The following is an 18474-nucleotide window of genomic DNA, read 5'->3' as shown; positions in this document are numbered from 1 at the left end:
CTTTGCTATTTCCAAACCACTTTTTTTCAAAATTAGCGCTAGTTACATTGGGACACTGATATCTTTCAGGAATCCCTGAATATCCCTTGACATGTATATATTTTTTTTTAGAAGACATCCCAAAGTATTGATCTAGGCCCATTTTGGTATATTTCATGCCACCATTTCACCGCCAAATGCCATCAAATAAAAAAAATCGTTCACTTTTTCACAAATTTTAGGTTTCTTACTGAAATTATTTACAAACAACTTGTGCAATTATGGCATAAATGGTTGTAAATGCTTCTCTGGGATCCCCTTTGTTCAGAAATAGCAGACATATATGGCTTTGGCGTTGCTTTTTGGTAATTAGATGGCTGCCAAATGCCACTGTGCACCACACGTGAATTATGCCCAGCAGTGAAGGGGTTAATTAGGGAGCATGTAGGGAGCTTGCAGGGTTAATTTTAGCTTTAGTGTAGTGCAGTAGACAACCCCAAGTATTGATCTAGGCACATTTTGGTATATTTCATGCCACCATTTCACCGCCAAATGCGATCAAATTGAAAAAAACGCAAATATTTTTCACAATTTTATGTTTCTCACTGAAATTATTTACTAACAGCTTGTGCAATTATGGCACACATGGTTGTAAATGCTTCTCTAGGATCCCCTTTAATCAGAAATAGCAGACATATATGACTTTGGCGTTGCTTTTTGGTAATTAGAAGGCCGCTAAATGCTGCTGCGCATCACACGTGTATTATGGCTAGCAGTGAAGGGGTTAATTAGGTAGCTTATAGGGAGCTTGCAGGGTTAATTTTAGCTTTAGTGTAGAGATCAGCCTCCCACCTGACACATCACACCCCCTGATCCCTCCCAAACAGCTGTCTTCCCTCCCCCACCCCACAATTGTCCCCGCCATCTTAAGTACTGGCAGAAAGTCTGCCAGTACTAAAATAAAAGTTTTGTTTTGTTTTGTTTAAAAAAAAAATAATTCTGCTGTGTAGGACCCCCCCCTAAGCCCCAACCACTCTGATCCCCCCCCCAAACAGCTCTCTACCCCCCTCATCTGCCTTATTGTGCACCATATTGGGTACTGGCAGCTGTCTGCCAGTACCCAGTTTTAAATCAAATGTTTATTTTGAGTTTTTCTGTAGTGTAGCTGCCCCCCCTTAACACCCAACCCCCCACCCTCTCCCAGATCATTAATATTTTTTATTCCCACCCTCTCTCCCACTGAGTCCCACCTTGTGCCTCTTCAACTAAAAATGCTAACTTATGGCGTTTCACACGTGCACGCGCGCGCACGCTCCCGTGCACGCGCGCGCACGCGATCCCGCCCCCCTCCTCTACTGATGGCCACCCACTCGCCTCCCTGGACACGCTCCCACCCACCAACGATCATAGCCATCAATAGCCGATGCAGAGAGGGCCACAGAGTGGCTCTCTCTGCATCGGACTGCTTAAATAAGTTATTGCAGGATGCCTCTATATCGAGGCATCACTGCAATAACATGAAAGCAGCTGGAAGCAATCAGGATCGCTTCCACTGCTTTCAAAGACCAAAGACGTGCAGGGTACGTCCTTGGTCGTTAAGGACATTTTTTTGGAGGACGTACCCTGCACGTCCTTGGTCATTAAGGGGTTAAAGTAAGCGCTGGAAATAAAAGGAGCGTTAGCCCCGCAAGTTTTTACCGACAAAACTCGTAATCTAGCCAGATATATTTACACATTTAAACATTAAGTAGCAATTATTAGCCTAATCCTACTTGGTTCTGAAAGGCATATGTACATACCCCACTTCTCATCATATCAATATAAATCAATACACTAATAGTAATTTAACCTAACTTCTTACAGTTATATGCAAATAGGTTTTTAGTTTACATCTATTTTAGAAATCGATTTTTAACATAGACATTTTTTCTCTAAATCATTACACAAAGCTGGCAAAGGCCATTTTATCTTTCAGGCCCAGTGGGCGTCTTGTTCTTAAAGGGACAGTACACTGTAAAATTGTTTTTCCATAAATGTATTTTAAATGACTTGTTATACCAACTGCAGAGTATAAAATATTTGAGAAATTGCATTTTCGGGTTTATTTGTGTATCTGAAGTAGCTGGTTTTGTGCTTTGAAACCACAGCCTATTACAATGGGTTGAGCTTCAGGTAATATCAGATCTCATTATGTTATCACTTTATGTACACATACTTGCTTCCTTATCTTATATTTGTCTGGAACACCAAAGCTTAATACATAGAGAGAACAATGGAAAATTATCATTTTATTACTTAACTATCATGCCCCCCACTGAGGGTGTAATCTCTTCTGCTGGCTATGTTTATTTAGGCTTGTCAATAGCGTATACGCCAGTATCAAAACTTTCAGTATAGGTTGGGAAACCACAAGCTAAATCAGCTATTTCAAATGCTGAAATATGAGTAAAGGAGCTACTTGCAACCAATTTAATACACTCTAGCAGGTAAAAAGGATCATTGGGAATAATTTAAAGGGGAGAAGGTTTTTGGGTAGACTGTCCCTTTAACCTATAAATCCACCTTGCCTCTTTTTGTAACAGAATTTTATCAACATTACCTCCCCTACCATGGGGATCACCTTTATAAATAGCCACAAACTTTAGGCTTGTTGTTTCACTGTTATGAAAAGAGGCAAAGTGTTTTGCAACATTTGTATCCCTTTTATTTGTTACACCATCTCAATGTTCCTGTATTCTGTCCTTCAGAAGCCTTTTTGTTGTTCCAATATAGAACCTGGGACAGGAGCAGTGTAACAAATAGATCACCTCTGTTGAATCACAATTCATAAAGAATCTTATATCAAAAACTCTGTGCCCATTACCCTGGAATGTTTTACTCCTTTCCATAAAGGGACAGTGCACACATTTACCACAGGGGTGGCTTCCTTTGACTCCTCTGTCTTTTCTAAGCTAATCTGACATTGAGGGGCTTCTCATGAACCTGCTTCTTACAAGCCAATCTTTTAGACTAGGGGCTTTTCTTGCTGTTAATAGAGGATATTCTCCCACTATCTTCCCAACTTTTTCATCTAACTGCAATATGTGCCAATTCATTTTTAGTATGCCTCTCAGATCTTTCCATTTATTATTGTATGTAGTGATAAACCTTATTGTATGCTGTTCTTCTTTTACCTGTTCATTATACAGCAGGTCATCTCTGCTTGTATTCCTTGCTCTAATCAGAGTGATTAGAGAATATCATTCTTGATACAAAAAGAGGCAAGGTGGATTTATAGGTTAAGAACAAGACGCCCACTGGGCCTGAATGATAAAGTGGACTTCGCCAGCTTTGTGTAATGATTTAGAGAAAAAAATGTCTATGTTAAAAATCTATTTCTAAAATAGATGTAAACTAAAAACCTATTTGCATGTAACTGTAAGAAGTAAGGTTAAATTACTATTATGTATTGATTTATATTGATATGATGAGAAGTGGGGTATGTACATATGTCTTTCAGAACCAAGTGACTGCATTTGCATGCCTGCTTGGAAACACTATGCCTGGTTGCAGTGAGCAGAGGGCGGTGACATCAGACCTAAGAGCACGCTGGAAAGACCTGCATGTGTGAGAAGCAGGGGGATTGTTTATTATGAGAGCAGAGCTGTTTGGAGATCTAAGCTACTGATGATCTGAGTAACTGCTAACAATTTCTACAGATCCGGTAAGAGGAGAAAGGTTAGCAGGTGCAGCTTGACCTTAAGAGCAGTTGTAAACTGCGGTCACTGGCTGTAGTCTGTAAACCTACAAGCAAAGTCTGTATCAGCCCATTGGAAGCAACATGCTAGAGTGTGTTTAAACAACTCTCATTAATGATAAAGCATTTAAGGGAGCTGTGGAATTGGCTCAATACAGTTTGAATATAGCTGCTATGGTTTGTTAAAACACACAAAATGGACAATCCCAAAATACTTTTTATATGTTATCTTTTTGGATAATGAACTAAGCTTGCTTAAGAACTGTGATTAATAATCTGGTATCAGCAATGGGCAATATGTACCTATCTAAATATGCTATAAGGTCTTAAAGGGACATGTTTAGTATTGCACTTAAATGGTGTTTAAGTAAATGGTTTCAATAAGCACATAGATGTACTTAGAGGTATAGATATATTTGGTTCCAATTTCACATGGGAATTCATTTGTGTCTGGGAGGTGCACGTATATGAACAATAAAAATACTTATTGTTTAATACTAAAAGAGTACTGATTTCCCTTACTTTAGGAAAAAGGTTTAATCATACCTCTTTCATTATTCTCTTTTTTTTTAAAGGTTAATATATATATATATATATATATATATATATATATATATATATATATATATAAATACAATAAAAATAACACTGTTTTGTAAGTGAAGAACACTGGAATGTGAAATAGTCATAACGCCTGTCGGGTTGGTGCTCAAGGTTTTATTTGGCTGAGATCTCCACTGACTTCTTTGGAGAGAGAACGTTAATGCGGTCACGATATTGCAAAGTCTGGAAGATACAGCTAGTCGGGTTTAGCTTGCACCGAAACTTTTTACTTTCAACTTGTAATATGAATGCAACACGATGTGCGCAAAAAGTCAACTTCTAGCTAAGTTAACGTTTGAGTGAGAGCGCTTAATAGCACACCACTTGTAATCTAGCCCTAAATACATTATATTAGCATAGTATTATGGTTATTCCCCACCTCTCTCTAGTCATGGGTGACGCTATATTGAAATCTAGCTTTCATTTAATTATTGTGCTTATGTATTTACACATGTGCAGCAACTCTCCTTTCGTTACCGGCAATGAATTCTAACTTCTAAATGGCAGCACCCATAATAAGAGGAAGGTGCATGAAATGTAGATAGTGTTTAAAAATGTCCCTTTAATACTTTAATCAGCATTAGATCACATCCTGGTGGCAGTGGAGGCTCCTACATTGGGATGGCAAGGGCAGCGCCCCCCTCTAAAAATTTTGGGCAAAAAAATCAAAATAAAATGTAATTAATTTTAAATAAATAAAACTGTAAAGTGGGAAAAACAGGATAATATTTTTTTTCAGGAGTTGGGTAAGGGAATTTTAAAAGCTCCTAATAAAAGAAAAATTAAAATGACAACAGAATCTAGGGCAGTGCTTTCCAAACTGTGTGTCGTGACACACTAGTGTGTCGGCAGCAGTGTGTAGGTGTGTCCCTGCTTCAACACAAATTGTTTGGAATTTAACATTTTTTTGGTTTCCAACTTTCCGCCTGCCTGCTACGCATATAACATGGTTGACACGTGATTGATACCTAGTGGGTCACAGATCATCTTAACCTATTGGCACAGCTCAGCGGGAACTGAAACTATTCCCATTGACGGCTTTAGCGGCACATTGGCTCCTGACTGAACGTGTAGTCTCCTCAATCGGCTCGTGACTGCATGTGTAGTCAGTGAGTGGTACAGCAGTGTGTTTGCAGTGCGGGCACTAGCCAGTCAGACTCGCAGAGCTCTAAGGGTGGCATCTTAAACGCTGAGCTGAAGTCAAAGGTTGTTTTTTTTCTTTGCAGCTAGCTCCCAGTAGTGCATTGCTGCTCCTGCTCTTGATATATGGATAGGAAGTGGAAGCTTAAAAATGCTTGATGATGAAATGCGAGTGTCTTTAGCTAATATTCCACCAATTATTCAGAAATTGTGTTCATCCCATCAACCTCATACATCCCATTAAAATAGTAAGTAGCTATTGGTGGTATTAAGCTTTTTTTTAATTCTTGCACATAGTTACTTACTGTTACTTGTAAATACATTTCGTTATTATATAATTAATGTTTGTGTCCGTATCTCTTAAAGCAAGTTAGTTTAACCTCCTGTTTGCTAGTACAACTGAATTACTGTGTCGCAAAATGATTTAGGTCTAAAAAGTGTGTCACCAACATGAAAAGTTTGGAAAGCTCTGATCTAGGGCGTTTTTAACATCTGTCCTGATTCAGAGCACTTCACGCAAGCTTAGTCTGTCCCTATTGGACAATTGTCACATGACTAATTCAGTTTACATACGGGCGTCTAAGCAGAGTCGGAATTAAAAAAACAAAAACAGAGGGCTAATTTCTTATTGGATAGCTGTAGGGGTCAGGTGACTGAATATGATAGCAAGCACGTAGGAACATTCATTCTCCCTCCAGCTCTATTTTCAACACGTCTTGCAATGTAAGCGTTTTGCTTGAAGTTGCTGTACACTAAGGGGGCTCATAAATCAATTGAGGTCTGCAGCTGCCGGCTACTCTGTTTGTGCTGCGGTAACCCCTTCCCTGCTACTTCTAGTTATATATAACTAGTATATTTATATAAGCATATTAAGCTGAGGTGCGTGTTCCATTAATTTTAGTCAATGCCAGATTATTGCTCAAAGGGTGAAGGGGGAGGGAGGAGGAGCAGAGCTGAACCAATGTTGCATAAAAACTCATTCCCCCGTGGCAAGCTGCAAGATGAATGCTTTCCTTCCTGCTTCAATTGGACAGTCCCTCTCCTCACCATGTGCTCTCTCTGCAACATGCATCTTGCTGACCGGTTCAGCTTTGCTCTGCCCTCCACCTTTATAGCTTGCTTCGTCTCAAGTAAGCTTCGAAGGGGGAGGTTAGAGCAGAGCTGATCCGGGCAGCATGATGAATGCAGCAGGGAGACAGAGAGCAGACAGTGTGACAACTCTGTTGGTTTGAATCTGCTGTCACTCACACAGAAATTGAAGCCTTGTGGTGACAAAATGTGCAACCCTAAATTACCTAATTGTGTTTTAAATAATCCCTTTCTCCAGCTAATCTTTTAGTCCCATCTGCTTCTTCATTTGTTTGTTTTTTTTCTCCTCTCTTTCCATCAGTCTCACTTTACTGGACACTAAATCATTGATCCCAAAGGTATAATACAACAGAACTAAAGCCTTGCTAGGGCAACAGTAAAAGCACACAAGCCAGGAAAGTCTGGGGCAACAAAATTACCAGCTACAAGTGACCATAAAATGCTGAAATCATTCACATATCTTTCATATATGAGCTGAGCAGCTCATCCTGTGATGAAAATATATAAAAGCAGCATCAACAGTAATTATGTTATAAAAACATAATCTAAATATTCACAGTAATACTAATTATTATTATTATTCAAATTATTTTCAAATTTCATCCACTTTAAGTCTTCTGAAATAAACTAGAAGCATATATATTTTTTAGATAAAAACATATCTATCACATATACAGTTTCCCATTTGGGGGCGGGGCTTTACTTCAAGGGTGGGATCTAGCGCCCCACCATTCCCAAAATTCACCAGCCGCTACTGCCTGGTGGTAATTTTAGGCTCTGTCTGGTTATATATACTTGTAAAGGATTTATCATTATACTATGTATAAAGTTGATAATTTTACTCCTGTTGTACTCCTGGACAAACAGCCTGAGATAAGTTCCATTATCTGCATTGTAAGTTATATACCCACATTAGACCTCAGAACTTAAGCATGGCCCTGCAGCCTCTGTCACCACCCTCATAAGACCTCAGATTCAATCAATTAAATCTCCAATTTTTTTATATAGATATTTTACAGGATAGCTGAGTGAAAAATATTTGCCTGTCTAGTAAAATACTATGAAAACTAGCAACCCAAGCTACATACCTTCATGGAAATAAATGTGATCATCTTTCTCAGTTATAAAGTGTTTCCTTGCAGTTTGCACTACCTTTGGCAGATCAAGAATGGTGACTGTAGATCCAGGGTAGAGGCCAACATAATGTTTGGCTAAGGCTCCAGAACATCCTAAAAGGTGAAGCAGGTTTTAGTTTTTAAACAATAGTTCAGTAAAACTATTTTGTTTATCTTAAAAATATCAATATAAACATAATTTTGCAATCCTATGCCCATTGTAGATACATTTTAGTATATACTTAATATATCACCCTATCAGAATGTACACAAGTAGACAGAAGAGTGTATTAAAGGGCACAAGTTAGTGCCAAAACTGTAGAATAATGTCTTTCTGTTGTCTGTAAGTGCATTAAATACACGTCTTAGAAAGAATATCTATGCCAATCTTAAATACTTTTTCAGTATTTCAAGGGGACAAGAAGTGACTGTTTCCTTTTCAAAAGGGTTGACACAATCAATAAATGTAAAGTTGGGGGGGATACGTGTGCTGTCTTTATATGAAACCATGGTATTTCACCTATTATTTACCCTTCCAGGTTTTTGACCCCAATTGTTTCCATCCCAGCAGTTGTAACCTCATAAGTACTGAATGTAATAAGATAATCAGGAAATGGTTTCTATAACAAACATAAACATAAATGATAATTTTAAACATAGGTGTTTTGAGTGGTGTACAAGTCCGTATTTTACTAAGAACTATTCAATAGGGATGGCACATTGATAAATTTGTAATATAGTTCATGTGCCTACTTTGATACAAACTTACAACAAAATAGTGTATAGACAGGTGATGGCTTCATAAATAGGGGAATTGTCTAAATCTATATCTTTCTGGAGATCGTTCTGCTTTTAGGTGTTGTCCAAAAGAAAAAGAAAAGAAAAATAATAGTAATTGCTTAATCTTCTATATGTTATAGATGTTTTAAAATAAAATAAGCAGTCACTGATAAAACGTGTTCTTTTAATTATTATTTTTAAAGTATTAAGGTTCATCTTAGATAATATGTTGTTTATACTGTAAAATTATATATTGAATATACAAGGTTTGTAAAGGTTGTAAGCCAACAACCTTCCATTTCCCAGAAAAAGATCATTGAAGGAGGCACTAAAGCGTTACATTATAGCATATCAAGCTTATTTAAGCTAATTATTGTATTAATAATTTAAAGGCAATATAAAATATCATATCCTTAGCCTAACAAAGTGTAAAACTTAAATAAGTTATATAGTTATTCTATTTTTTATGTATACAAATACCATTTGCACTGCTGGATAAATTGTTGCTACTTAAATGGGGCAAGTTTTGTTTATAAATACTAAACTGATTCATTGATTACATATTTCCCATGGGTACATACACCACATCATGATAAACACATATAGATATTACTCAAAATGCATTACCTCCAAGATCATACACCTTGCTAAAACTAGAGAGGTCAAAAGCTGTAATAACATCCTTTCCACATATGTTCCATATTGAATCCATATGATGCATGAAGGATAACATCTCATCCTCTGACCTAAAATAGTCAACACATAGGTCATTTTTTTAGATGTAGGTAGTATCCCATTTTACTGAATCAAATATGCTTGCACATGCCAACTAGTTTGTAAGCAATTTAACAAAATCAATAAGTTTGGTTACATAATTTTAAATTAATTCTGCTAAATTAGTTCACAGAAGGTACCAATACTTTATATGAATTCTGAGGGAAAAAAGATAAAAATTAAGTCAAAGAATCATCTCAATTAATATTGCCATAGCTGCTCCATTTATTTAATACAGCACCTGGGCATTACATTAAAATATGCTTTTGTCATTAGTGTTAACAGGCTGTTTAGTTGGCCATAATATATGATTTCTATATATAGATTACCAGTTATAGATAACAAGCTACAAGAAAGAAATAGATGACCTAGACTTGAATAATGTGAATACCTAACTCATCTGCTTCACCTTTTTCTTTAAAAAAAAACAAAAAAACATTAAACTTGTAAAGTACTAATATAAAATATTGTCTGAAAATATGAAAAAAATCTATATCTGATATGCATGCAAATTAAATAAGATAATTAAATATTTGTAAATACATTTTCTTATCTATTTCTGTCAGAGGTAAAGGCTGCATGCACAACACGAGTCTTTTATACTTTCTTTTTTTAGTTTCTAAGTAATATAAAGATACTAAGTATTCCATAAAAAACCCCACCAAGCTGCTGAACGGTAAATGAAAATACGGATAGGGCTAACATTAACTATTGATTAGTGGCACTAGACTAAATCGCTAACCTAGTAAGCAGGAGATCTAGGATTGAATCTTAGTTTTTATGTTATTGTGACTTTTAATATAATATTTTATTGCTATTTTAATTTGTAATGTTTTTATTATGCCCACTATTTTAATTGAGTTGCTATTTTTCTGTACACATATTATTTATTTGACTGTTCCATGAGAATTGTTTGTTTATTTGTAATTCCAGTTTCTTATATATGTTACTAGAAGTTCATCTGTGGATTGATACAATTGTTAATGGATCCATCAATAGGAACTTGAGACTGGCTATAAAAAGGAATGAAGGAAAGACAGGATCAATCTCCATACAGTGAAACATACATCAGAGTAGAGTGCAAAGCGGGTGTCACAGAGAGCGGCATTAACCAGCACAGAGGAGTAGTGTTTATGGTAAACTTCTTAATGGTTATCACTGTTAAATGGTGTGTGTTTGGCAATTGAATTATATGATTTTGCTTACACCTGTGCTATTCTCTAAGCTTTGACCCTGATTTACTTTATGCCATATTGCTTTTATACGTTTTTATATATTTAAATCTGTATGTCTGAAATGGAATACATTTTATGCATGAAGAGATCCTGTTTTGGCCACTGAGGTCTTTTATAAAACACACACAAACCCTGAAGCGGCTTTAGCTCTGGTAATTGTGAGTATACATTGCTACCACCTTTGCGTAACAAGCATTTTGCTACAGATTAACACCATGATTGAGAGTTGGTTTTTTTTTCTGCTTTCCTATTTGATAAAATCCTGTAAATATACAATTTACTGAGAAATGAATGCATACATATTAAATTGCTTATCTTCACCATCCACTGGTGGTTGGATAATTAATATACACACTTTTTATTTTTATTAACGCTTTATTTTTTGTGTGTAATTTGATCACTTTTTAGTGGTTATTTTTGGTTATTCACTATTTTGTTTTTTATTTAATAATGACTTGTTTTCTACTTGTAAAAAAGGAATGATAACAAATATAAACCTGCAACAAAATGGAAAACTTAAAAAAGGAACAATCTAGTCAAAGTTTTGGATAGAGCATGCAGTTTTAAGAGACTTTTTAAGTGTCATTATCGGTATTTTTATATACACACTTTCTGAGGAACCAGCTACTATTGATCATATGCAAGAGTTCACAGTGTATACATATAGGAGTCTGATTAGTTGATGGCTGTAACATGATATAGGGGGTCGGCAAATCCAAAAAAACATTTTAACATTTGCCAGAAAAAAATCTACTGCTTATTTAAAAGTGCTACTATGCACTTGTTGGTTGTATTATGAATTCTACTGTATTTAATAGTCATTTGAAGGGACATAAAAGCACACTGTTGTATATTAGATGATAGATAGATAGATAGATAGATAGATAGACAGACAGATAGATAGATAGATAGATAGATAGATAGATAGATAGACAGAAATAGTAAGCTTTCTTAAATGGATAAGAATCTAAATACAGTACTTCAATTTATATTTATTCATTCTGCTACTTACGAGGCAACACAACATTCTTCAATTTGAATCCATCAGCATTTCAATGCAAACACATTTAAGTATAATCAAATAATTTAGAAAACATAAAAGTGTTGTTGACAGCTGGGGTGATTTTTCTGGCTTAATTTTTAGTTTTAAACCATTCAATCCATTAGAAGAGTAAATCCGCTAAAATTGGTTAATGATATAGCAGCACAATCTAGCAAAAATAAATCTATAAGCAGCAGGATATTCTAAAGGATTTTCACATACTTTCACAGAAGGATAAAATATGTGACCAAATGAAACGAAAAAAAACAGCTGTTAATTTATTGCATATTGATGATTAATAATGAATATGTTTCAATATAGTATTTATATACTGTATCTCATGAAAAGCGAGCACTCAATTCATATAATATTGAGAAGTTTTATAATTAAAGGGACATAAAACATATTTTTTTCCTTTCATGATTCAGATAGAGCACACAATTTTGAATAATTTTCCACTTTAATAATATTATCTAATTTGCTTTGTTCCTTTGGTATCCTTTGTTGAAAAGTATCCCTAGGTAGGCTATGGAGCAGCAATGTGCTATTGAGTGCTAGCTGGTGACTGGTGGCTGCACTTATATGCCTCTTGTCATTGGCTCACTCAGCATGTACAGCTAGCTCCCAGGAGTGCATTGCTTCTCCTTCAACAGAGGATACCAAGAGAATGAAGCAAATTTGGTAAAAGAAGTAAAGTGGTTTAAAATTGTATGCTCTATTTGAATCATGAAAGAAAAAATGGTGTTTGTATGTCCCTTTAACATATCCAAATATTTTCTTGGAATTATAAATTAAAATTTGAATCATCATTTTTAAGTAAAATATTCAGATTTCAAAAGTGTTGTTTGAGCAATATTTAATATGCATTATTTAACCACAAATTTGATTGCATTTATTAGCATGTGACTAAGCATATGCAAATGCATTTAAAAAAAAGTCTTGCAAGCAGCCAAGATATCCCCCTCAAAACAAGTCAAAATAGGTTTTCAAGGGGTCAGGGCTGATGGATTGTAATGCAGATGTGAAAGTTTATCAATGCAATATATTAGGAGTATCATGTCACAAATTACCCTCATTTTACAGTTTAGAAGCTCCTCCCTTATAGCACTCACATAGTTTCCCTTTCAGGGCAAATATCCCAGTTTTGTGAGTTAAACCAGGGACAGCCCAAGCACTGAACCAATCGCATGGATCCCACAAGACACAGCCAACCCCACAACCTCACCTATAGTTAGGGAGACCATATTGCCGCTTTAAAAAGGGACACATGAAAAAAACATATGTCAGGGCTGTTTAAAGAAATGTTTTGTATAAGAACCCTGACATATATATTTTTCATATGTGTCCCTTTTTAAAGCAGCAATATGGTCACCCTACCCATAGTACACTCACAGCTCCATCCACAAGACACATACCCAGCACTCACCAAGCTTTCCTTACCTTACATAAAATATCCTGTTGGGAGGCAATCATTGGGTTATTGCTGGGTTTTCAAATTAATTAGAATTACTCAGAATTTTAAAACCCTGAGAAAAGCAATGTTATATACAACTTGGATTAGAATGGGAGGGGCATCCTCATACATTAGAAAACAATCCTGAACACTAAATATAAATTATGTGAAATTGTTATAATAAAATTACCTGTAAATCAAATCAAACACATCTTTTGAAGAAATGCCAAAAGCACTTTCATACTGGTTTTTGCCATCTCTGAAACACAGTATACAAGAAAGATATTAAAAACAGTCGCATCATTATATAAATTATTGACATTTTTAAAAAATGTAAACCTGCAGTTCGCAAATTTCATAACAAAACAGTAACATACTTAACAAGCTGAGTAAAAAAAACTCATGTAAGTTCAGTTGTAAATCTGTGAAAGGGACAGTAAAGTCAACATTCAACTTTCATGATTCAGATAGATAAAGCAATTTTAAACAACTTTCCAATTTACTCCTATTATGAAATTTGCTTTTGTTCACTAAGGGCCAGATTACAAGTGGATCGCTAACAGTTACGCACGAGGGATAAGGGGTTTATCGCAGGTGTTTGCTATCGCAATTTACACTAGAAAAATTACTGCATCCTCACAAAACACATCAAAAATATATTACAAAGAACAGTTACACTCATAACACCATCTAATAAAAATTATTTAAAACAATATTGCAAAAAAAGTCATAAGGGCTCAAAGATATGAGGTCTCAGGTGTTAGGGAAAAAAAGGCAGGCAAAGGGCTTTAACATAAAGATATACATATACATCTCTATACACATATAAACACATATGTACACATATATAGCCCTTTGCAGTCAAGTAGATGAAAACATGTAAAATCATATTTATGCAATATTCATATTTAATAAATGTTTTAATTATGTATTTAATGTAAATATTTCACATTCCAATGTTCTTCACATAGTGGAATATGTTTTAAGTATTTTTAAATAGATATTCCTATTTATATCTGTATATAATCATGTATATATAAAGTTATAGATCTAAATTGCATTAAAATACCATCAGATATATGTTGAAATATTTATTTATGAATAAATAGAACATATTCTTCTATGTGAAGAACATTGGAATGTAAAATACTCATATCTTCATGTAGGGTTTGCTCATGAGTTGGGTGTTTTTTCCCCCACTTTTTTTGCTCCATTGACTTCTATGGGGGAATAGGTGAACGCACACGCGATATTGTAAGTTGGGCTTTTTGCACTCGTCGGGTTAGCCCCCAAGCGAAAACAGTTTACTTTCAACTCATAATACGAGCGCAACCCAATAAGCCCTAAAAACTAACTTCTAGTACAGTTAATGATCTAGTGGGAGTATTAAATAGCGCTCCGCTTGTAATCTGGCCCTAAGTATCCTTTATTAAAAATCCTACCTTTGTAGGCTCAGGAATAACAAAGAGCTACTAAGACCTAACTGGCTGCACCTATATGCCTCTTGTCTATGGCTGATCAGGTGAGTTCAGCTAGCTCCCAGTAGTACATTGCTGCACCTAGGTTTAGTCTTTAACACAGGATGCCAAAAGAAAGATTCAAATTTGATAACAAAAGTAAACTGGAAAGTTGTTTAAAATTACATGATCTGTCTGAATAATGTATCTCTATGTTAAAACCCTTTGCAGTCCTTTTTTTCTAATACATGAGACCTCATTTCTTTGAGCTATAGTGGGATAGATGACAAGTGGCTCGCTAAAGATAGCACAGGCCACTATAAGCAATACTGTGTCCACGCTAACTTGTGTACCTATTACAAGTTGAAAGTTAACGTGTGCGAGAGTTAAGACCTAGAGTAAAGTGTAAGTGGTAAAAAAAAATTGCACCAAGTATATTAAAATAAAGTGTTACACTCATAGTTACATTCATATTTACACTATCTGATAAAAATGATTCACATTAATATAATTTTTTATAAGGGTTAAAAGTTATATGGTATATGACAATGTGTTTAACTGGAAAGGGCTATTGTGTGTGTATGTATAAATACATTTATAAAGAAGAAAAAGACAGCAGTTTAAAAAAAAAAATTAAATCCAATTTAAACAAAAATTGCTTTATTTTCAAATCTTTAAAATTGCAGAGCCCATGGAGAAATGCAAAGGGGTGTAGTTTGTCAGATAGGCTTACGCGTTTCGGCGGAAGCCGTAGTCATAGCCTGATCTATCTGGCACACAGCACCTTCTTATACTGATAAAAAGCCATTAATTGGCTGCTCGCAACAAATTAAAAACACACCCCTAATTAATGTGTAAAACTAATATGGTTAACGAAAGAATTGCCAAAATACAAAAATATTAAAATACAAAGTGTATACAAAACTCAACTGCATACTAAAAGATAAGGACAATTAAGTACCTATATACATAAGTTAATAAACATCCACGAGTACTGCTAGGGAGAAAAACAATTCGTAATGATTAAATACTCAGGCAGAGAAAACAGTTAACCCTGTACTGCAGAATTAAAAACTTTTTTTCATGCAGTTCTACACTTGTATAATTTATGATGTGATTAACCTATTCATAAGATACTGATAAATTAACTAACAAATTCATGAATTAACCAAGTATGTTATGCAATAAATTAAATAATAATAATACAAAACTAAAGTAATTTGTATTATGCTCAGCCAAACAAATGCATACCTTCAAGCGAATGCTTAGCATTTCATTATGTCATAACTAGCTGGCTGTAAAGTGTGAATGCAAGCATATCACAAATAATGAATGATTAAATAAACATATGAACCCATAAAGTATAGTGCAATAATACACAAGGGATAGAGATAAGTGTGAGGATATCTTATAGAACGAAATGCTTATTGCAACAATTAATTAAATCATACTCTGAATTGAGTCCAGAGGGCACCCTAGTTTTTAACCTAACAATCCAACACATTTATTGCCTCTCAAGGCATTTAGTTCTATCTCCACCCCTGTTTATTGCTGAAATTTTCTCAATGATATTCCAGAAAAAAGTCTCACTTTTCTTATCGTGTACTTGTACAAAATGATGAACCAATGGTATTTTGGCTTTACCAACATGTATAGTAGTGAGCCCTACATACTGTAGGGAACAAGAGGTGCATGTTATCAAATAGATCACAAAGTTGCAAGTAAAGTTAAGGCAACTTTGTATGTGAAAGGTCTCCTGTGTAACCATTGACCTAAAGGTGTCAACCATTAACGTATGTTCACATGGTTTACATCTTGCTCTACAACACCTGAACATGCCTTTGTGTTGCAACCATGCAGAATTGGATCCCTTAGGTTTAATCACCTGAGAAGGTGCTACTAGATTAGCAATAGTTTTAGCCTTTCTGTATGCACATCTAATACCCTTTTCAAAAGTTGGGACTAATATATCGTCCGCTACTAAAACACAAAAGTGCTTGCATGCCATGTCACACACCTTGTCGTATTGGGCACTATAGCTAGTGATGAATTTAACACCCTCAAAGGGACTGCTTCCCAATGTTATTTTATCCTGAATCAGAGTATTCCTGTCTAACTGGGCCACTTCAAGTTTGGCTCTTTTGACCACTGTTTTTTGTACCCCCTTTCCAGCAATCTTTTACTGAGTTCCTGGGCCTCTTTATTGTATTGCTTTTAATCTGTACAGCTCCTCTTGATACAAATAAATTGCCCCTTTGCAACCGCATGGGGTACATGCCTAGGGTGGTCGCTATTGGCCCTTCGTATCAAGGGACAGCCGGCTTGCTCCTCCATTGGACCCCTGGCCTCATGTGATCTCTCTGTCACGTTGGTAGTGACGTATCCGGAATCGTTGGATGTGGGCGCATGGATGCATTAGCAGTGGTGGTAGACTACGTACTCCAAACGGATCAAAGGAGCCTTCAAGGTAGCTGATTCGTGAGTAGGCTCGGTTGGGCCGAGTTTGTTGCCGCAACACATTTATACACACGCCTGTAATTCCTTAACCGGTGAGAGGAAGGTGAGCCTCTGTTAATTATTGTCTTGGGGTCTTCTGATGATAAAGGTTAAAGAAAGCCTGCCAAAACTTGCACCGCATGTGGGCAATTAAATGAATGTTATAGTATAGAGATACAGCCCATCTCATTTTGTCTATTACATACATTTCTATACATATGAACACATATACAGTATACATGAAAGATAAGCAGTCCACAGGGAGCACACGCCATATTGCAATAAAGCAATTTAACATTTTCGATGTGTAACCCCCGTCTTTAGACTCATGTGGGAAGAGGATGGAATTTTTCTTCCCACAGGAGTCTAAAGACAGGGGTTACACCTCGATAACATTAACTCCACAATAAACTGCATTATTGCAACACGGCAAGTGCTCCCTGTGGACTGCTTATCTTTCTTATATTTACTTTAGAAGCACCCCGGAGTAGTCAACTTTAGTACAGAGAGAGCTGGTTTTTCACATTGTCAACACATCGATACACATATACTGAGTTTTAATATAAAATGTTCACATTCTAATGTTCTCCACATAGAAGAAAATGTTCTTTGTATTTTTAAATATTTATTTATATCTGTATACAGTATTTCACAAAAGTGAGCACACCCCTCACATTTTTGTAAATACTTTATTATATCTTTTTATGTGATAACAATGAAGAAATGACACTTTGCTACAATGTAAAGTAGTGAGTGTACAGCCTGTATAACAGTGAAAATTTGCTGTCCCCTCAAAATAACTCAACACACAGCCATTAATGTCTAAACCGTTGGCAGCAAAAGTGAGTACACCCCTAAGTGGAAATGTCCAAATAGGGCCCAAAGTGTCAATATTTTGGGTGGCCACTATTATTTTCCAGCACTGCCTTAACCCTCTTGGGCATGGAGTTCACCAGAGCTTTACAGGTTGCCACCGGAGTCCTCTTCCACTCCTCCATGATGACATCACAGAGCTGGTGGATGTTAGAGACCTTGCGCTCCCCCACCTTCCATTTGAGGATGTCCCACAGATGCTCAATAGGGTTTAGGTCTGGAGACATGCTTGGTCAGTCCATGTGATAATTAGGTTCAAATATATACTAATAATTAAGTAAATGTTTGTATTCATATCTCCATAATACCATGGCTTGGTTATTATGGTCATGTATAAATACAATTTTATTTATTGATTTGTGTGAGTTAACACAACTTTAAACTTTATTGTTGTGAGAGACTCAATATGAGATATGTTAATGACTGTTAAAGAAATGAGAAACATATGATTGAGAAAAATAATAAGAATAAGATTCAGATTATTAATTGGTGATTCAATGGAATAACATGAACTTGAGTTAAGATTATTAAACTCTGAGAATGTCTCGTTAGAAAAATAATAAAGATAGTATTCCTTAGGCAATGGTTAAATTAAGGGTTAATCTCCTTTTATACTTCACAGCGTAAGAAATAATGATTAGAGATGAATTGCGTCGCATAAAGATAAGAGCACAAAAGTTCAGTAATGCATTACTTAAGTCT

General features: G+C 35.6%; 1 protein-coding gene across 1 annotated transcript in view; it reads right to left on the bottom strand.

The window, feature by feature from the left end:
- LOC128652337 (acetylserotonin O-methyltransferase-like) overlaps positions 1-18474 on the bottom strand; it is a 73718-nt gene that overhangs the window by 32255 nt on the left and 22989 nt on the right. Inside the window, 3 exon segments of the mRNA XM_053705273.1 lie at positions 7636-7776; positions 9070-9188; positions 13137-13205. Coding sequence (XP_053561248.1) covers positions 7636-7776; positions 9070-9188; positions 13137-13205 — 329 coding nt within the window.

Source organism: Bombina bombina, chromosome 3, assembly GCF_027579735.1.
Source record: "Bombina bombina isolate aBomBom1 chromosome 3, aBomBom1.pri, whole genome shotgun sequence".
Lineage (NCBI taxonomy): Eukaryota > Metazoa > Chordata > Amphibia > Anura > Bombinatoridae > Bombina > Bombina bombina.
This window is presented reverse-complemented; position numbering and strand designations above follow the sequence as displayed.